Genomic DNA, 19,347 nt, shown 5'->3' with positions numbered 1-19,347 from the left:
AGAGTGTTTGCTTATTCATAAGTTGGCGGAATTTTAAAATAAAAGCATACACTTAAAATTAACTTAAACATGTAGGTTGAGCGCTTTGTAATTATGCACTTACACTCTAATATCAGTTATAATTTAAACACAGCCTGTTGTATTCCACAAAGTTCATTTTTTTAATGTGCTCATGCGCATTTACAAGCTTGTTCCTTGCTTCCATTGAATCAGTACAGGACATTCATTCTGTAAATGAATTTGTGGAACAAAATCAGAACTTGCTGGGCATAACTTAAACTTTGTTACCCTAAATGCATTTCTAATGCTAAGCAAGCTCTTTTATATTTTAAATACTTATGTGTATTGTATTGAAACTTGTCAATTTATTTAACATAAATTTATAATATATTTAAACTTATTTTGTGAAATCAAATTGGTTACTCACCTAATATAAACATGTTTTTTAAATCTTGTATGCAAACTATTGCATTTGATATGCAAATGGAATCCACATAACGAAAAACGCTGCGGGGTAAATCCACAGAAGCGAGAGAGCGTGAGTGGAACAGTTTGCAAGTTAACGCGCTCTCTCTAACGCTCTCTACACTATGCTACAGCATTTGCATTTCCAGTGGGCTGTAGCTAAGCACAAGTTAGTGTTCAATATAAATATATATAAAAATCAATAATACAATATATATGCTCATGCCTACAAATATGTTTTTAAGCCTTTGCTTTACTTTTATTTATGCTTGCCTATAATATTTGATATCTCATAAAGTAAACAAAGTGCGAATCAAATGCATAAGTAACTTGATTTTGTTGCACAGTGTTAGCTGCTGCTGAAGTAAGCGGTACGTATACGTCTGGTATGCCGAAGAGGCCAAAGCAGTTGTCAGTTTTGGAGGAACTCTGCACCAATGCAGTCGTTACTTGGAACTTGGCTACGCGTGTGCTTTATGGGCAAAGTCGTTTATCAAACACTTTGAATCGATCATATCGAGCATATGTTTACAATAATAAAAATGTAATTAGTTGCACACACATAAATTGTCAAATACTTGCCAGCAGCAAGATTAATAAACAATAAGTTGCCCAGCCAAATTTTCTTTTCACATGCCGCCGTGGAGTGTTGTACAATAAGTAAAACGCCGAAGTAAAGCAGAGTTATCAATGTTCTTTATCAAACAAAATTAAAGCCAAGCACATGCTTGCAATATTTTGAGCAGTGTAGTGTGTTGATAGTGGCTAACTAAGTGCAAGCATAAATATTAATAAGTTTGTGCTGAAAGCTGAAAGAAATGTGTAATTAAGAAAGCAAATAAAACGCAACTAATTAAATTCCGCCAACGACAACATGTGAAAGCTAAATGGCAAGATTCTTGCCATTTTATTATGCTGCTTTTATAAACTGCGTTTGTTTATAACAAAAGCCACAGTGCCAAGTTGCAAACTTATAAATTTCAATAAAACGACAACACACAATAAAAGTTATATGGAGCATATAAATAAATATTAGCAGCGCGTCGTCATAAAGAAAACTTCAAGTGATTTGTGCTCTCCACACCGCATCACCACATAAATTGTCATTGTTTATAGTTGTGTATTGTGGCATGTAAGTTGTAGTTGTAGTTGTAGTTGCGGCTGCCCCCGATTATGAATCCAAAAATGTGGCAACAGCTGTTGTTCCCAGTCATTACTGACAGCCGCCATTATTCCAAAAGGCATTGCAACCTAGATAAAGTGCCGTCACTTTGCAACTTTTATGAAACATGAACAATTTTTATACTTATTACGTATACGCACACACACACACAACCACGAGCTATATACATTTGCATAGTTGTAATAGTGTCCAACCCACAACGAAACTTTAATGCTCTGCAAGAATTTAATATAGCCTTTGTTAAAGTCCCACGCGCCGCGCTTGCCAATTTTCAATTTATTATACAATATCAAAAAAGATTTCTTTACACATTTCTCTTTTTCTTTTTTTTTTTTGTGTAGAATTAGCAATATTTTTCAAAATTTATGCGTGTGTTTGCTCCACATATAAGCTTTTAATAGCGCACATTAATTGGCTTTTTGCTGAATCTTTTTTTTTTTTTTTTTGGAAATAAAGGGAAGGTCGCAGCTGTCGTTCATCCGATAAAAAAAAACCAAATGGCAGATAACGGCTAAGTAGATAAACAACAGAACATGAAAGCATGAAAGTCTCCCCTCCCAAGAGCATACAGACCAAGGGGCTATGCTCCCTGCACAGTCAGCCGCATATAAATTTTAACAGATTACTGCATATTTAAAAGGCCAAGACCAACAGCAACACCTACGCAAATGTACAAAGTCAAACAAAATTTTATGTACTTATCTCAAGCAAGTTAAACTTTAACAAGAAAACAGCTTATTTGCGTTTAGAGAGAAAGGATTACAGTTATATTTGCACAAAAATTTAAGCCAACTTTAGCTTAAAGAGCATAATATTTTCGGCTCATCTTTGGCCACATTTGTGTTCCTGTGTTTATGGCCAACATAAGAGTCAAAGATATTGAACTTTGAGTGTGAAATAAATCTTGTGCGTTGGACAGGGCGTAAATAATGATGTATCTACGCTCGAACATCGATGCTTAAAAATGGATTTCGAGTGAAAGGCCAAGAGTGCAAAAATATACAACAATTTATTTATGTTTGTGGCTAGAAGCAAATTTAGCCAAACTTAACGTTAGCTCAACTACAGAACGCAGTGTGACTAAAAAGTATTTAATTGGATTAATAAAAAACCCATTTGCTGTTATCACGTGAGCGATAAACAATATACAATGACAAGCTGATGACTGATACCGAGACTTAAATATTCATTCATTTGTACGTACTGGAATTTGTAATTAGATTGAGTGCTGTGTATATTAATAGTTGGCGTTTCCAAAAATAACAGCATGATTTCGTTGAGGTAATACTATAGTTTGCCACCTGAGAGGCGTTAAAAGTTAATTTGCTCAAGGGTTTTTCTTTTTTATAGACTTAAGAACGCCGCCGCGTCTCTTGCGTATTCAGTTTTAATTTGCTTATCGTACAAACATACAAACTTTCCTATGTATATATATACATAATTGTAATCTCTAAGAGCCATAGCATGCGGTTGGGCACGCTATCGGGCGTTGAATAAATAATACTTAATGCCAAATTATTGTCAAACGCCAACGCCTAGCCTGGCATGTTGTTGTCTACTTGGCTATGCAATAAAGTTAATAGCAAAGTTGAGTTGAAGTTCATAGAAAGTTGCAACAAGTTGTCTATAAACTTATTTTTGTATCTCTCTGTTCTCTGTTTTGCAGCAATGAGAATCCAATAAACTTCAACATGCGATACCAAACTGTTCTCATATACAATGCTAATCCTAGACGAACTAATTGCCAACACTTTGCATTGACTCAACAGCTATAAATAGTCGTCTGTCCGCAATATCTATGGCTGCGCTTAGACTGAGCACTGCTGCTGCTTTCCTTTCAACGCTGCTGAGCGGTGTGGTGAGCGGCCTGCTCGCCACTAGAGGCGGCGTCCATGGCTACAAGCAGCAGAATTCGAGCAATTCCCTTGTCTACTACGAGCACAGTGTGCTGAATAATTCACTAACAACCGAAGCCTTTAATGATGCTGAGAACGAGAGCAGCACGGAAAGTGGACCCGCCTTAACTACGTTTAATTACTACAACGAATCAGCAGCTGCAGCCGAATGGGCGCATTTCTATGATCTCATACTATCCTGGCAGGGCATATGTCTGGTGGCTCTGTTCTCCACATTCATTATACTCACCATCATTGGCAACACACTCATTATCCTGGCAGTGCTGACAACGCGTCGCCTGCGCACTGTTACCAACTGCTTTGTCATGAGCCTGGCGGTCGCTGATCTGCTCGTGGGCATATTTGTTATGCCGCCAGCGGTGGCAGTGCATCTAATTGGTAAGTAAGTCCCGCCAACGCAGCCAACAAAGGCAACTAACTATGCTTCTTATCTTTGCAGGCTCGTGGCAGCTCGGCTGGGTGCTGTGTGACATCTGGATATCCTTTGATGTACTACTCTGCACTGCGTCCATACTCAGCCTGTGCGCCATTAGCGTGGACCGGTAATACACGTCACGCCGCCGCACGCTCAAGAGCTCAAGACTAATTTGCATATAAACCTTATTGTTGTAGCTACTTGGCTGTCACACAACCTCTCACGTATTCGCGGAAGCGACGCTCGAAGCGTCTGGCGCTGCTTATGATACTTATTGTTTGGATACTGGCTTTAGCCATCACCTGTCCCCCCATCTTGGGCTGGTAAGTGCAGAGGGAGAGGAGCTTTACATGCTTAAATACTTTGCTTGTTATGTTTGCATAGGTATGAGCCTGGTCGACGTGACTTGAGAGAATGCCGCTATAATCAGAACGAGGGCTATGTAATTTTCTCCGCAATGGGCTCCTTCTTTATACCCATGGCAGTCATGATTTATGTCTATGCGAGGATATCTTGTGTGGTGGCCAAGCGACATGACAACTTAACCGACATCAATAAACATAATAAGGTAAGTGCGGCACATAAAACGAATTAGTGCCAATTGATTTTATGGCCCATTGCCAACTAACTTGCTTTGCAGAAATTTAAGCGCTATACGGCCGCCGATGTCGAGATGGAGTATTCAGAGCATGAGCTGAGTGCGAGCTATACGCGGCACAGGCAAGTCTCGGAGCGTACGTTTTCCAATCAGACCATAGCCAAAGATCATGAAATAATATTAAGCGATAGCGACAATCTTGGGGTGGCAACTGCAAGTGGCGTACGTGCTGGAAATTGCCAGTCATTGCTGGCGTTGCCATCATCACAGAGCGGAAGTGGCAATGGAGGCATCAGCATCGGTCGAAATGGCTGTTACGAGCTAACGCGCCCCTCATCGCTCTCGCTGAAGCGAGCCTCCACCGCATCGACAACAATGACCACAATGACAAGTGGCATGGGCATGGGCATGGGTCCCAGCAATAGTCTATCAGATGCGCAATGGCAGCCCCAACCGCAACAACAACAACAACAGCAGCAGCAGCAGCAACAGCAACATGCACGTACACATAGCTTTCGACACTCACACCTAGGCATAGGATATGGCGAACGAGAGCGATTGCGACAGCATCCTCATCCACAATCACAGCCCCATCCACATCATCATCATCAGCAGCAGCAGCAGCAGCAGTCTGGTGCAGCTGCCGATGCGGCGGCGCCCACTTTATCAAACAATATTAAATCTCTGTCGAATCGCATTACATCGCTAAAGAAGGAGAACAAAACAACGCAAACATTAAGCATTGTTGTCGGCGGCTTTATTGCCTGCTGGCTGCCCTTCTTTGTTTATTATCTCATAACACCATTCCTTGCGGAGCAACAAGTCAGCCGCACGCTGGCCAAGGCACTCACTTGGCTTGGCTGGTTCAACAGCGCGATTAATCCTTTTATTTATGCATTCTACAGCGTTGATTTTCGCGCTGCCTTCTGGCGTTTAACCTGCAAGCGCTTCTTCCACGACGAGCAGAAGCCGCAGTTTCCCACAAACACAATGTCGATAAGGCGCTAAAGGCGTTACAAACTAAACACAGTTACCAATGCCAATCAATTCAATTCATTCTTGGCTCGCAGCAACTCTCTACTAGTACAACAGTTCCTCATGTCGTCAATTGCAATTACCAACTGGCTTTGCTTTTAATTCGTACAAAACACGTATCAATTTAAGCCATTTATGTTTTGTCATTTGGAATTGTTCGTTCTAATGCGATTAAAGACTTAAAAGCTTGACGGGATTACAACAAAATGCAATTAATTAAATTGTGCGTATGTGACAACAACAGCAAATTCAATGCAATGCCCAAAGCTGCTAGTTTTAATGCCTAAATGTAAACCAAATGCTTAATTGTAAATATTAAGCGATGATTTAACAACTTCTTGAGTACCTACTAAGCCACATAGCCGAGCACTGCCACAAGTTGAAATCTGTGTATTGGCGCTTTATTCCAAATAAATGGTATTTGTTGTGATATTTCCTTGATTAGCTCGCAGCCAGAATTTCCCATTCAAAGTATTCAAGTCGTATTAACTTTAATATGTAATGTATGCACTTGTTTTTTCCCTTAATAAATAGCGTTAATAGTACGCACTGTAGTAATTACCAAACGTATGTCTAAGTAGCTTCAATAAATCAAATTTATTATGTGATCTAGTGTTAACAACTATATATACCTATATATACTTTTTTAAACAACAACTCTAATACTTAGCATTTACATATATATAAAGTAGTACTTGCTTTTATGTCGGGGCTTACATATACGCATATTTATATAGACAACTGTTGCCACAATAATTTAAGCCATAGCAACAAAAACATTTGTTCGACATTAAACCAAAGAAAATCTCAAATATCCAACTCACCCCACCGCCAAATCTTATTTATAAGTACCATCATACATATGTGTTAACTATAATTAACTTTAATTAATGTTAGCGCGTATTCCAAAGCCAACAACAAGCTATTTTATTTCCAAATAAAAATACATGCATACTCAAGAGTCCTTGATTTGCGTTTTCTTATCATTCGAGGCATACAACAACTGGAGCTTAAGTAAGTATGTAAATTGCGCCTAGGTTTTGCCTATGTAATGCATAGCTTAAATTAATGTTCATTTAAATAGATTGTAAAGCTTAAAAAGGCTTTCATCTTATGCAAATAGCTAAGCAAATTTCATTTTCAGAAAATACCTTTTGTGTGCAAAATTTAACAAACATGCAGCAAAAGCTTTAAATAAATTTCAGCAGCCGCAGCCAGCCAGCCAAGTAAGTAAGCTGGTTTTAGCCATCAAACATACAAGCAAACATAGCTCACATAGCTGCGTTAGTTAGTGTTTTAATACATAAAAATAGTAATTTGTGAGTAGGACTAGCTACAATTCCTATACAAACTATAATATGATGTCAGTGCAAACCCAAAACGTCCAAATTGCTGCGGTTTTCAAACTGAAATAAATTATCGCACAAACACAGACACACACACACACATATGTGAGTATGATAGAGTATGTGTGTAGTTGTGCGTGGTAATTCATTGGAGACACCTTTCCTTTTAGTTGGTTACGTAACCATGATGACCACATTTTATCCACATAGTTAGTTTAATTTTAGCTTAGCTTATTTTTACAGCAATTAAAACCAGAGTTAATGATATTGATCAAAGCGTACGCACTTGCGCTTAGACGCCCTGTGCTAGTTATTGGTAACACTGACTAAATATAAACTGCAGTGCACAATTAAGGCGTAAATAAGCAATTAATACAAGCTCAAAAAAAAAAAGTGAACATTAGTTGTAAATGCAAATAGCAATTTGATTTATTATGCCCAATTTACTAAGCAAAATGCGAGTTTATTTTACTGCCATTGGTAAGCGCACTAAAAGCCACAATACTGATTTCCACTGGGCATCATGCGAGCGAGCGAGCGCTCGTATGCGTAATTACGCATACGCCTGGTTGTGCTTGCCCCGAAAAATTGATATTCTCACATGTGTGTGTGTGCGTGTGCGTGTGTAAATGTTTACCAATGTTGGTTAGCATACATACATATATTTGTCGTTTATTCATAATAAATACTTAAATAAAATATTACGTATACGTATAATAGATTTCACTTACACACTTAGAGGCTTTAAAATGCATTACGAAATTAGTTTCAATGTCAATATATAATACAGCTATAATGGCTGCCATATGCAGCGTATTTTTAGTTTCTATATATACAAAAAATTAGCTTTGCTTAGCCGCGAAACATATGCAAATGATTTGCAGACAGCTTGCGCCTCCAGATGCGTTTGCAGGTCAAACGCCAGAAGGCAGCACGAAAGTCCGGATTGAACGCATAGATGAACGGATTGATGGCACAGTTCAGCCAGCCCACCCAAGTGAAGAAAACCATTAGGATTTCGAGCGTTTTAAGCTGCGGCACAAAGGGCACAAGCAAATAGAAAACGAAGAAAGGTGTCCAGCATGCAATCAGGCCGCCCATAACAATCGTTAGGGTCTTGGTGGTTTTTGAATTCTTAAACTTTGTTGAGACGCGCATGGGTATGCGATTGCTTGCCAATGGTCGTGGCATAGTTATCGCCTTCTGGCTTTCTGCATTCAAGGATGTGCTGGCAAAGGACTCGCCGTCAGCGTAGTAAAGCGTTGGCATCGACATGGTCGAGCAGCAGCGCAGCTGATGCCGACAACGCTGCGCTGTATTCTGTATTAGCGATAGCCTTGATATCTCCATCAGTTCATAAAATGTTGGCTGCACTTTCAGCTGCTTACGCTTGTCATTTTGCTTAGCCTGGCATTTAGCACATTGAAATAAAGGATGCGGCTGCGTATTCGGAGCGCTGCTTATGTTGCTGTGCAAAGCCTTTTGGGAACTGCTGCGATACTGCTCGGGCTTTGTTATGAACGTGTCGCCATCGACTTCAAGATCCGCTGTACGCTCCGTTTTCTGCGCAAGAAATTGTTTTAGCTGGCTATAAACTATAAGCTGCTTAACTTACCGCATCATGCAGAATGCGCTGCCGTCGTGATGTGAGCACGTAACCAATTCTCAGATAAACATACAACATGATTGCCAGCGGTATAAAAAATGAGCCCATCGAGGAGTAAATCACATAGCCTTTGTTCTGATTATAGCGACAATCAACTACATCTGATGATTGATGCCGATTTCTGCCATCCTCATACCTGCAAGTAATCAAAGTAACTAAGTTAATCAATTGCAGTGAAAACAGCTGTCAACTGCTTCAGCTGTTGCGATCTTAGTTGCGCTTCATGCCACCATTATTTAGTACATTAAGCACGCTAATTAAATTTGACATATTTAATTGCCTTATCAGCGCCACAAGGGACTCGTGGGCGATTCCTGTGAATTTCGCTGTGGTTAATGTATGCGTGGGGTCATTGTCTTTTGTTAATCGAATTCGTCTCGACGTTGAGCTTTGAGCACTCCAATTTCAATTTCAGTGAAACAACTAATTGCGCTAAATTAGGCTCAAGTGCCGTTTGCTGGAAATTGTTGCCAAAACGAATGTGTTTACTTTTCGAAGGAAAGGGGTGGAATACTCACCAGCCTAGCATGGGTGGGCATGTAATGAGAAATGCCAGCAACCAAACGCCCAGAATCATCAACAATGCCAATCGCTTGCAACGCCACTTTTTCGAATATGTCAATGGTTGTGTCACTGCGAGATACCTAGAATACAAACAAATACAGACTCAAATATATACGCCCACACATATTACACATTACGTATACGTATAGCAAGCAATAAAGTAGAGAGTAAATGAAAACAAAAGCCAGTCGGCATATTGTTAATAAAACAGCCGAGCCGAGCTCAGTGCTGCTCGCTGTCGCAGCATGGCGGCAACAAGAAGCTTGGAAATGCCATTAAAATGTAATTGAAACTTCCAACAAAAGCAGCGAGTGCCAGTGCCAACAATTTTACTGTTGTCCTTGCTGATTCCATTGTTGCCGATCCACCCGCCCGCCCATATTGTAATTTTGCTGCTTTTCTTCCATACTTTAAACGCTGTGTGTGAAGGAATAGCAAGGAAGGGCTAAGTATATTCACCTTTTTATGCGCTCATGACATCACGATGATGATCCCAGCGCAAATGCTGGGCATAAACTAACGCACAATATTCAAAACGTAACCCTTTGCAATAATTTCACAACTCTATTGCTTAGCGCTAGCTATGGACTTAACTCACCTGTCCAGGCTAATGGCACATAAACTTAGTATGGATGCGGTGCAGAGCATTATGTCAAAGGATATCCAAATGTCACAGAGCAGCCAGCCAAGCTGCCAAGTGCCTATAAATATAATTGAGCATAATTCATTTACTAGCGTGTTATTACTGTAACAAACTTTTCAGTTGATGCACATTTCATTTGAATTTGAATTTAACATTTCAGCGGCATACTTTGGGCTGAAAGGTAAACTTTTGGTTTACATTGTTTCTGCAACTTTCAAGTTGGTTCAAATACGTTAAATACCATCGAGTGGCATTCGAGTTGAAATTGTTGCACAAAAGTTGACCCAAAGTATTTAAATGCAAAAAGTGCTCGACCATAAAATCAAAAGCACTCCACACAGTCACACACATATAGATGCATACTAATACTAATACATCAGCTGCTGCTGCTGCTTAGGCGTTTAATAAATAAATACATACCAATGACATGAAGCGCCACAGCCGGTGGCATTACAAATATGCCAACGAGCAGATCCGCCACTGCCAAACTCATAACGAAACAATTTGTTACGGTGCGTAGACGACGCGTGGTCAATACGGATAATATGACAAGCATGTTGCCGATTACGGTTACCAATATGAGTAGCACGAAAATAGCAACGGCTATTGACTTTGGCCACGCCATGCTCTCCCAATCCGTGCTCGCCATCATTCCTTCACGCCCAATCAATGAACAGCAAGGCGCCGGAGCGGGCGGGTTGCATCTTCTGACTCATGTTGAAACTCTCTCATATTTATTTATATTTATATTGATAAGTAAGTCTTAAACACAGTTAGCAACTAGTTGGCGATTAGTTGATGTATGCACGTTAATTAACTATAAAAATATTTTCAAATATCAAAGCACTTGAGAGATAACTAAATAAATTGTAGACAGCACAGCATAATTGTAAAAATATTATTGTTTTATATTTGTGTTCACTTTTAGTTTTGTTATTTTGAAATTCTCGCGCAGCCTTTAGCATATTTAGTTACTAAATACGTTTAACTTTTGTTTGGCTATTTTAGACACACCTTTTAAACAAATATGTAATACTAGTATAGAGCATACAAATTACATCAGAGTAAACTTTTAGCTGTTTCGCTGACAGGTAAAGATCATCAATATATAAATCAGCTAGCGACGGCAGATTAATTTTATTCAATATTCCTTATTTGTTTACACAAATTCCAATGAATTTCAATACGTTTCGCATGTTTAAACAATAGTCCGAACGTGTTCTAATTGTCTTGAGTGCAAAGCACTTGTAATATGCCAAATGTTGTGCATTTTAAAACTAATCTAATTATTATTTGGGTATTTATTAAATTATATGCGCAAAGATTTTCTTTTTGAGCTGCGGCTGCTGTTTAACACACACACGTTGCCAACAAACTGACTAAACAACAAATCTGGCGAACTGATGAATACCCAGACGGGAGGACTGGACTGGACTGGGTGCTGTTGCTGGTGCTCCCCCTCGCTGACCCGCAGACACTTTGTATGCACAATATTTTTTGTTATTGCCGCCTAAAGTACACAAAGCAGCGAATCAAGCGCAAAGGCACTCCGACTACTGTATGCTCTATAAAAAGTTGCTAAGCCCACACACACACACACGCACACACAATGTAAACAATTGTTTAAGCTAATGCTGTTTTTATTTGCAGTGCGTCATTTCTTGTGAATCCAAATGCCATCGTAATTAAGGCGTATGCCCTAAGGTATAAAAAATTAGCATTGTGAAAATTCCTACGCTATTTTACGCTTTTTTTTCGTTTGCTAGCTATTGTTTATTTTTTTTTTATTTTTATTAGTGTTTTGTGCTTTAATAAACGTGTACACACATTTGCGTTGGCGCGTTTCTAAAATATTCGCTGCATTTATTTTTTAATAATTTGAACGTCGAAATTAATTCAGTACCACACACTTTTGTTCGTCACCTATTTGTACACATTGCGGATATGTCCTTTGTGCTTACAGCAAATAGATAAAATGTTTATGAACATGTGTATAAGTGATTGGTATTAGCTTTTGCCCACACAAACAATTTGCTTTGGTGCGTAGTTCAGCTGATATCAATGAATTAATTGATAAATTAAATGCTCTATTAATTTTTATTACGGCCTACGTGATATTTATCTATTTATGAAGTTATCTGCGAGTGTTTATCACTTGATTAGAAAATTCTCGATGACATTTTTTCTATATATAGCAAAGGGCTGCATGTCCTTTGGAGCTAGCACTAGACGGCTGAACGTTTCGCGGACGACTGAACTAATTGCCAAACGCACGTTTAATGTCTCTACCCAAACTCTTGGTTAAGCTAACAATTTTTGACTTGTCACTGCACAATACACACGACTGTATATATATATATATATGTAGTATATATGCTCGTTAGATTGGCGTGGCTGACAGTCTGAATTGCTATGTGGCCAGTGCTGCTCACTTGCTTAATTACATGACATCGAGTCGCACGAGTCGTTGAACTTGAGCCAATGCTGCGTATACTTAATGTTGCGCGAACAAGTTCTAAGTTTAGCCTTTTATTTCCGTTTACGTTTAACATTTATATAATACTTTTTTTTGGCTTATGAGCTAAGTTTAATACTATTCAAAGCACTGCATTCATACATAGATATCAGCCAGTCCTATACCATTGCTGCATTAGCTCCGAGAACTTCCACTGCCATTCCTGCAAGTAGTTCGAGAGATACAATTGTTGCAGAAACGGCGCCTTATGCTATATGCGCTGAATAACGCAGCCTTTAAACGAATTCATGCGTACGTCGATCTCTCCCTCCTCCAGCTGTAAGGAAACAGAACGAAAGTTGTGCGGGTTTGGTGACAGGCACTTGAAACTTTTACAATTTGCAACTTACCTCATTAAACGCGTATATATCCTGATAACACGACGGCGATATGCAGCGTCTTAAACAATTTAATTTCGCCACAAGATTTGCATTATTCTTACACATCAAATTCTCGCTACAAGCCAGCTCATAGTCATGATAGGTTACTTCCTGTAATGCAAAAAACTGTTGAGTTCAGTCCTGTCAACACAAAAAATCAATATCCTTTACGTACATTTTTGCTGGTCTCCTTGTAGGCATATTCCGGAAAGTGAAAAGTCGCTGCACGCGCGCCACTTGCAGCATTTTCCGTAGCACAAATAACATAATTAAATACAGTAAGTAATGAAATAAAACAAAGCGTAGTTTCCACAAGCAGCGACATTGTTTTGGTTTTGTCTGCCGCCTCTTCTTAAGTACAGCTAACTAACAGCTGTTGCCAGTTGCTGGTATTTTTGCAGTTGGTATTTTTTGTACATGGGGGTTGGTTTCTACTTGCTAGTGATGGGCAACGCTGCCCTGTTCGATAGTCTGCAATATATAAAAGAGCATTAACTGTAGTTCAACTGTAGTTGCGCTGCTTACCTTGCTGCGAATTCATACAAATGCCTCCTGGCTCTTTAGCATCTTCTGCGTCTCTGGCTCGAGTATCTGATGTCCTTTATATCCCAGCGAGCTCTGACGGCCGATGGAGCCACGCACAGTCAAATGTGAAGAGGCGGTAGCTTGCATTGAAATGCTGTTTCTATACTTCAATGGGAGGCCTGCACGACAGAGACCCAGCCTATGAAATTATTTAACTTAATTATAAATACATGCACATGCATCTTATACATACTTGGACATAAGCGTAACAAGATCGTCGCGATATTGTGAAGTTAGTATAGCATACAAATAGGGATCAGCGCAAGCGTTTAGTGGAAAGAATAAAACAAGCAGTATCTTTGATTCGGATACATTTATCAGTGGATAGCCAGCCAAAGCAGTGAGGCCAAAGAATGCAATAGGCGCCCAGCAGGTGAAATTCGTAAATACCTATAAATATAATTTATTTAACGCCAGTTATAATAGCCACCCAATTAGCCACTCACCAATAGCGCCATTTTCTTGGCAATGCTCATTTCTCCGGAATTTGTTTGCCGTGCATTGCGTGTAGTTTGATCCAGTGAGAAATATATTTGTGTATAGCAAATGGCAATAATTAAAAAGGCGAGGAAATTGGAGCCCAAAATCAACATTAAATACAGCGAATCGTAAACATCACGTCGCTCCATAGGCAAACAAATGCTGCCAAATGCAAATAAATGTAAACTACGAGCTTTAAATATTTCAAATTGCAACGCTTACCTAGTGGATGAATAATTACTTATGCCGAATAGCGGCATTGATGACATTATTATAGAGTAGGTCCAGCCAGCGAGCATGATTTTGTAGGAATCGCGTAATCGTATGCGCTGATTTAAATCTAAAGCGTGTGTAATGGCCAACCAGCGTTCAATTGTAATGACAGTTAGTGTGAAAACGCCCAAATGTGTGGCAAATACAGTTAAAAAGCCAGCAACCTTGCAACCCAAGCCTAAATGAAAAGCAGACCATAGACAGTTGTGTGTTGTAAATTGATTTAAATTTAGCTTACCATACTGCCAGTCAAAGGCGTAATTAAAATATTCGCCCATGGAATGTGCATCGATTGAGGCTATAAAAAGCAGATAGAGGCCCAAACACAAGTCGGCAAAGGCCAAATGGCAGATTAAGAAGCGCGGCACTGTAGGAGTTTCGGCTCTAAGAAAATGTACAAAATGTTAAGCTAATTGATACAGAAATGTGGCCAATTAACTTACTTAATTGATAAATTAACAGTTAGCACAGCTACATTGCCCACCACAGCTAAGCCCACAACAATCCACACAGCTATGCGCAGCCATTGATAGCCCATAACATCCTCACAAGGATTCAATTCATTCGGCACCGGAAAGCATTCGATAATTGGCTTTCTGCAAAACAACAAAACTTAAGCTTCAAAGGAAAGGAAGTTGTTGTAAGGCTTACCTTAAAGTAAAGTTGCCGCAGTACTCAGCCAGCTCTTCGTCTGCACGATTGATGGTAATCTCCTCATGAAATATGCCTACGTTGGCATCGCCCATATAATCATCAGCTATGGCCGAGAACTCGCCAGGAAAATCAGTTGACTCGCCTAGCTCAGCTGCATCACGACTATTGAGCAATAATTAGTACTTAGCAAGTAATTTAAATCGATTATGTTACTCACCTCAAGCGCACACGCTGCGTATTCGTTTCTTCTGCAGTTTTTCTTGCATTGCCATTGCACTGGTCACGCCATTTTTGCATTTCCGCCATTTGTAGCGCATGTCGTTGCGGATCGTGGCGCGAGGGAAAGCGAAAGGCGCAGCAGTGAAAGGAGTGTGTAAGATGTGCGCGCTCCAAGTTCTTGTGTAAATTAAAAGTTAGTTTAATTATTGCATTGACTTAAAATACAAACCTTAAAATTATAAATGGATGGTATTGTTTTCAAGGTATGCGTATGCATAATTAGCAGCTCCTCAATGGTTTGCAGTCCCACCGATGGCAGCGTTACCAACGAAGTGCTTGAGAGATCGCTAAAAAACAAATGTTATATATCGTATCGAAGTTAAAGTATTAAAACTTACAGTTGTCCTATATCTAAGATGCCTTGGAATGCATTTGGATGTATCTCGCGCAGATTGCGATTGTCCTTTAAAGAGCTGTAACTGGCTTATTAGTTTGCTTACAATTGCTTTTAGTTTTTACTTACAGTCTTGCAATTTTGGAACCAGCAAACGCTTGCTCATCTATATAGGCTATGTCATTATTTGCTAAAATTCTGCAAAATAAAAAGGTTTAAGTGCATTGTTGACTTATTTTTATAGTGGACTTACAGTTGTGCAGTCTTCAGGTTAAGCGACTTGGAGTCAATACGAGAAATGTGATTATTATCGAGATCACTGTAAGCATAAGTTATAAACAATATGAATTTTACTATTTTCGCTGTACTTACATCATTTGTAAAATAATATTGGACGGTAGCAACTTAAAATCGGGTACGCTAGTTAAGCCACTGTTGATAATGCGTCTAAAATAATATAATATATTAAAAAATTAATAGATTAATTTTTAAGCTTTGCTGCTTACATATTTTCAATAGTTTCCGAAACATCTTCAAATACTTGCTGCGTTATGAACGTCAATCTAGGCGCATTTGATATGTAACTGAAATAGCAAAAGTTAATAATGATAAATGATAGTTTAGAATTAAAAAGCTTACATAGTGCGAAGGACAGTTAAATTCCCAAATGCGCCATTCTCTATAAACTCCAACTGCAGACAATCGATAAAGGCGCTGAAAGAAAACAAACAAACACATTAAATTGGGATTACATAAATGCATTAGAAATGCGTTGGCGCCACTTACACGTCCATTAATGTCGCAGCATACACCTTTAATCCTGTGGAGCGTACGCGCGGCAAGCCCGCAGCTGCTATGGTGAGCCTTTGTATGGGATATTTTATTGTCTGTGGCACACGCTTTAGCGCCTCCCCCTCACAGCGGCACTCAAACTCTTTCTGTGGGGGAAAGATAGAAAATAAATGTGGGCTTGTTGTTGATATTTAATATACGCGCTGGCACTTACTTGATTAGTTGCTTCATAGCAGCAGCATTTCCAAACGGATGCATTCGCTGTTGACTGCAAAGTTAATGCAGCTGAGCGTGCCAATAACAAATGTGGGTCGGTTACATTGACATTGTCCGTAGACAATATATTTGAATACAGATTGAAGCCACTGCGCTGGTTATAGCAGTTGGATGCGCTGGGGTCCGCGAATATGCTAATGTTCTGCCCATTCATTGAAGCTGCCAGCAGCAGCAGCAGCAGCAGTAATAAACAACTAATTTGATTTTCCATGCAATTGAGCTGCATGTTTATTAATAATTGTTGCTTTAATTAAATCTTAATAAACACAGGCTGCCCATTCACTGTGGCTTAGCAGTAGCGCATCAAATATTATTAAATTTGGCATCTTCGACATGTTCAAATTGCGCTGCGTTAGCTGTTCAAAATAAATGTAATTTGCATTGTAAAATTAACATATTGAATTTTCCGCTGTCAGTTGATAAGGCGACAAGTCAGCAGCTTGATAACAAAAGCCTATAGAGAGACTACACAAATAAATCAGCATACATATTTACAAAAACTGAGCTTGTGCCCCTCAATATTTTGCACCTATTGATAAAGCTGTGAATTAACATTTCACGTTTTGGCGTTGAATGCATGTTTGATTGGTTTTTTCAATTTATACAATATTATTTTGTTCATGTTTAACTTGCAAACACTTAAACTTTCATATATGACAAAAAAAAAAAACTAAGCTGACAGAACTTTTGCACACAATTTCATTTTAATTTTTGCGAACTAAGCTGCTATAATTGCCTTAATCCCACTGCAGTGACTAAGTTGTGTGCTTTTTGTTTTAATTTTCAATCATGTTTAATTTTTATTGCTGTGCATGCTACCATATTATTAATTAACATGTTTTAGTATACGCATAAATAAATTTGCAAAATGCTCGCTTTGGCTATTTTTAGAGCAACTGCCCATGTCCATAGCAATAAAAGTCAATATTTTCACAATTTATCAAGTATACACACACACATTTTACAACTCGTCCCAAAATAAACAATAACTAAAACATTGTTGTGTTGATAATCAATTAGTGAAGTAATCAGAAAAAAAGCACAGCGCAAAATTTCATCTCATAGCTGTTTAATTTATCAACTAGCAATGAAGCTGAATATCACAATTATTAGCCAAATTCTGACTTTGTAATTTTTACAAACATATGTCGACATATATATGTGTGTGTATATATGTTTTATAGTATAAGTCACGGCGAGAACAACTGAAGCAATTTGCGTTTATAAAAAAAACTTGCCGACGACACATGTGCGCCACTTTTTCACATTTTTAATTAAGCCACAATATTTGTTTGTTAAACAGTCATGGTTAATAATTTGTTTTGTTTCAGTGATAACATATATATAGATATGTAGATTTTATTATAAAGTTGCGTAATAATATGCTGTTTAACCACTGTAATAAAATTGTTTATTTATTTGACTTTTATTGCTGTAAAGCGACTGAGAGATAAATGTTTTGTCCACAGCAACACTTTGGTGTAATTAGCAGTTTTTAGAATACGGAGCATAAGAGAAATGCAGCAAACGCATAAGAGAAAGCAAATGAAAATTCCTTGGGCACTAAAAGGATTAAATTGACTTCATTTGAATTCAAAGCATACGCATGATACGCTTTACAAATTTAAATCAACACTTATCACAATTTAAATCAGTTGCAAGCTTTAATCAGCTAATGAGCTATGATTACACTTTATACATTAATTAGCAGCTAACAAACTTATTTTAATTAGTTACAAACTTGCCATTGCAAACGCACGCGGCACCCACTTAATTGTATATTTGATTTTACTTAATTTAACTGTTGACAAATCATGCAAACTAAAAGTTAGTTTGGCAGAGATTTCTTGAGTTAATTTGTATTATTATCACCGAACCGTGGCTATAATGTGCTCGCTTAGCTCGACACCTGTTGAATGACAACGACTCGCGCTGTAGAATCGACAAAAAGCTACTCCAATTAAAACCGGAAATCGGAGGCAACCCAATTTGCTGAGAGCCGTAGTACAGGCGGAGATTTATTATATATAGAGAATACACGACGATTTACGACGGAGAGCGCACACGTCCAACGTATTATAGCAGCGTTCGCACAATAAGCTTTGCAACTTCAACTAAACTGGGTCCCTGGCTTCCGGGACGATGTTAGCAGGCACCAAAGGCTTTTAAGTGCAACGAGCAGCTTTAGCCACAACTCTTGCACTTGGCCGTAGGAGTGATGTGCGTGCACTTAATATAAACAAAGCTTTCCAGCTATGTATGGATGGCATGGACAACGTCGTCGTTGTTGTTGCTGCTGCTCTCTCGTCTAGCTAAACAAACTGAGTGGGCACTAAAATCAAATTTTGATGTCAGTTTACACAGCTAGCAGGCATTTGACTTGCTAACTGAAAATAAATCAAATTTTAAAACATACTCTTATTACATTTGTGGCTTACTTTTACATTTTATTTGCTTTGGCCTGCATATCGAAGGGAACAACGCCGCGATGATGAATATGAGCTTTCAGTACAAAAAGGATCATACCTTTGATAAGCGACGTGCAGAGGGTGACAAAATACGCCGCAAGTATCCGGATCGTGTGCCAGTCATTGTAGAGAAGGCGCCCAAAACACGTCACACCAGTCTGGAGAAGAAGAAATACCTGGTGCCCAATGACCTAACAGTGGGACAGTTTTATTTTCTTATCAGAAAAAGTATTCATCTTAAAGCAGACGATGCACTATTTCTGTTTGTCAACAATGTTATTCCACCCACTTCGGCTACCATGGGCTTGCTGTATCAGGAGCATCACGATAAGGATTACTTTCTATACATGGCCTATACAGATGAGAACGTGTACGGACAGGAACAATAATTTTAGTTCATGCAAAAGCTTTCAAGTTTGGTTTTAGCAATGCAAATTTTAAACAGCAATAAATTGGTTATAATACAAAAGTTTAACAGTT

General features: G+C 38.7%; 5 protein-coding genes across 6 annotated transcripts; 2 read left to right on the top strand and 3 right to left on the bottom strand.

Annotated features, from left to right (window-relative positions):
* Positions 1-837: 837 nt before the first annotated feature.
* On the top strand, positions 838-6,529 carry LOC108601728 (5-hydroxytryptamine receptor 1A). Of its 2 annotated transcripts, none has more exons than XM_017989647.1 (6): positions 838-1,009; positions 3,315-3,942; positions 4,004-4,106; positions 4,177-4,302; positions 4,364-4,547; positions 4,620-6,529. In XM_017989647.1, exons 2-6 carry the CDS (start codon positions 3,447-3,449, stop codon positions 5,583-5,585), a joined length of 1,875 nt encoding a protein of 624 aa, XP_017845136.1. In that variant the 5' UTR covers positions 838-1,009; positions 3,315-3,446; the 3' UTR covers positions 5,586-6,529. The 2 variants fall into 2 exon arrangements, with proteins under 2 accessions (XP_017845136.1, XP_017845137.1); XM_017989648.1 differs by lacking the exon at positions 838-1,009 and adding an exon at positions 1,542-1,597.
* Positions 6,530-7,704: 1,175 nt separating this feature from the next.
* On the bottom strand, positions 7,705-10,620 carry LOC108602473 (tyramine/octopamine receptor). Its single transcript, XM_017990597.1, has 5 exons — positions 10,252-10,620; positions 9,787-9,889; positions 9,143-9,268; positions 8,574-8,760; positions 7,705-8,521 (listed from the first exon to the last, which is right to left on the bottom strand). The coding sequence occupies exons 1-5, from the start codon at positions 10,481-10,483 to the stop codon at positions 7,811-7,813; spliced, it is 1,359 nt and encodes a 452-aa protein (XP_017846086.1). The 5' UTR covers positions 10,484-10,620; the 3' UTR covers positions 7,705-7,810.
* Positions 10,621-12,361: 1,741 nt separating this feature from the next.
* On the bottom strand, positions 12,362-13,159 carry LOC108601759. Its single transcript, XM_017989683.1, has 3 exons — positions 12,902-13,159; positions 12,697-12,837; positions 12,362-12,623 (listed from the first exon to the last, which is right to left on the bottom strand). The coding sequence occupies exons 1-3, from the start codon at positions 13,049-13,051 to the stop codon at positions 12,558-12,560; spliced, it is 357 nt and encodes a 118-aa protein (XP_017845172.1). The 5' UTR covers positions 13,052-13,159; the 3' UTR covers positions 12,362-12,557.
* LOC108601758 (lutropin-choriogonadotropic hormone receptor) lies at positions 13,107-16,735 on the bottom strand. Its single transcript, XM_017989682.2, has 18 exons — positions 16,338-16,735; positions 16,118-16,269; positions 15,971-16,045; positions 15,838-15,915; positions 15,704-15,778; positions 15,585-15,650; positions 15,461-15,529; positions 15,336-15,410; positions 15,167-15,284; positions 14,936-15,114; positions 14,716-14,880; positions 14,508-14,660; positions 14,303-14,448; positions 14,014-14,242; positions 13,758-13,953; positions 13,505-13,701; positions 13,252-13,450; positions 13,107-13,197 (listed from the first exon to the last, which is right to left on the bottom strand). Exons 1-17 carry the CDS (start codon positions 16,623-16,625, stop codon positions 13,264-13,266), a joined length of 2,448 nt encoding a protein of 815 aa, XP_017845171.2. The 5' UTR covers positions 16,626-16,735; the 3' UTR covers positions 13,107-13,197; positions 13,252-13,263.
* Positions 16,736-18,770: 2,035 nt separating this feature from the next.
* On the top strand, positions 18,771-19,336 carry LOC108602324 (gamma-aminobutyric acid receptor-associated protein). Its single transcript, XM_017990409.2, has one exon. It carries the CDS (start codon positions 18,888-18,890, stop codon positions 19,254-19,256), a length of 369 nt encoding a protein of 122 aa, XP_017845898.1. The 5' UTR covers positions 18,771-18,887; the 3' UTR covers positions 19,257-19,336.
* The last annotated feature ends 11 nt before the right edge of the window (positions 19,337-19,347 follow it).

The sequence above is a fragment of the Drosophila busckii genome, chromosome 3R (genome assembly GCF_011750605.1).
Source record: "Drosophila busckii strain San Diego stock center, stock number 13000-0081.31 chromosome 3R, ASM1175060v1, whole genome shotgun sequence".
Classification (NCBI taxonomy): domain Eukaryota; kingdom Metazoa; phylum Arthropoda; class Insecta; order Diptera; family Drosophilidae; genus Drosophila; species Drosophila busckii.
The sequence above is the reverse complement of the archived record's forward strand: the minus strand, read 5'-3'. Positions and strand labels throughout refer to the sequence as shown.

What these genes read in the sequence shown, in the direction of transcription:
- LOC108601728 (XM_017989647.1), top strand. Translation starts at nt 3,447, where the DNA reads ATGGCTGCGCTTAGACTGAGCACTGCTGCTGCTTTCCTTTCAACGCTG. An exon ending in TGCGCCATTAGCGTGGACCG is followed by an intron (nt 4,107 to 4,176) that starts GTAATACACGTC and finishes TTATTGTTGTAG; the next exon opens with CTACTTGGCTGTCACACAAC. An exon ending in ACATCAATAAACATAATAAG is followed by an intron (nt 4,548 to 4,619) that starts GTAAGTGCGGCA and finishes CTTGCTTTGCAG; the next exon opens with AAATTTAAGCGCTATACGGC.
- LOC108602473 (XM_017990597.1), bottom strand. Translation starts at nt 10,483, where the DNA reads ATGATGGCGAGCACGGATTGGGAGAGCATGGCGTGGCCAAAGTCAATA. An exon ending in TGTGGCGCTTCATGTCATTG is followed by an intron (nt 9,890 to 10,251) that starts GTATGTATTTAT and finishes TTATATTTATAG; the next exon opens with GCACTTGGCAGCTTGGCTGG. An exon ending in TGCCCACCCATGCTAGGCTG is followed by an intron (nt 8,761 to 9,142) that starts GTGAGTATTCCA and finishes GATTACTTGCAG; the next exon opens with GTATGAGGATGGCAGAAATC.
- LOC108601759 (XM_017989683.1), bottom strand. Translation starts at nt 13,051, where the DNA reads ATGTCGCTGCTTGTGGAAACTACGCTTTGTTTTATTTCATTACTTACT. An exon ending in ACAAGGAGACCAGCAAAAAT is followed by an intron (nt 12,838 to 12,901) that starts GTACGTAAAGGA and finishes TTTGCATTACAG; the next exon opens with GAAGTAACCTATCATGACTA. An exon ending in ATATATACGCGTTTAATGAG is followed by an intron (nt 12,624 to 12,696) that starts GTAAGTTGCAAA and finishes GTTTCCTTACAG; the next exon opens with CTGGAGGAGGGAGAGATCGA.
- LOC108601758 (XM_017989682.2), bottom strand. Translation starts at nt 16,625, where the DNA reads ATGCAGCTCAATTGCATGGAAAATCAAATTAGTTGTTTATTACTGCTG. An exon ending in ACGCAGCGTGTGCGCTTGAG is followed by an intron (nt 14,881 to 14,935) that starts GTGAGTAACATA and finishes ATTGCTCAATAG; the next exon opens with TCGTGATGCAGCTGAGCTAG. An exon ending in CCAAGAAAATGGCGCTATTG is followed by an intron (nt 13,702 to 13,757) that starts GTGAGTGGCTAA and finishes TTATATTTATAG; the next exon opens with GTATTTACGAATTTCACCTG.
- LOC108602324 (XM_017990409.2), top strand. Translation starts at nt 18,888, where the DNA reads ATGATGAATATGAGCTTTCAGTACAAAAAGGATCATACCTTTGATAAG.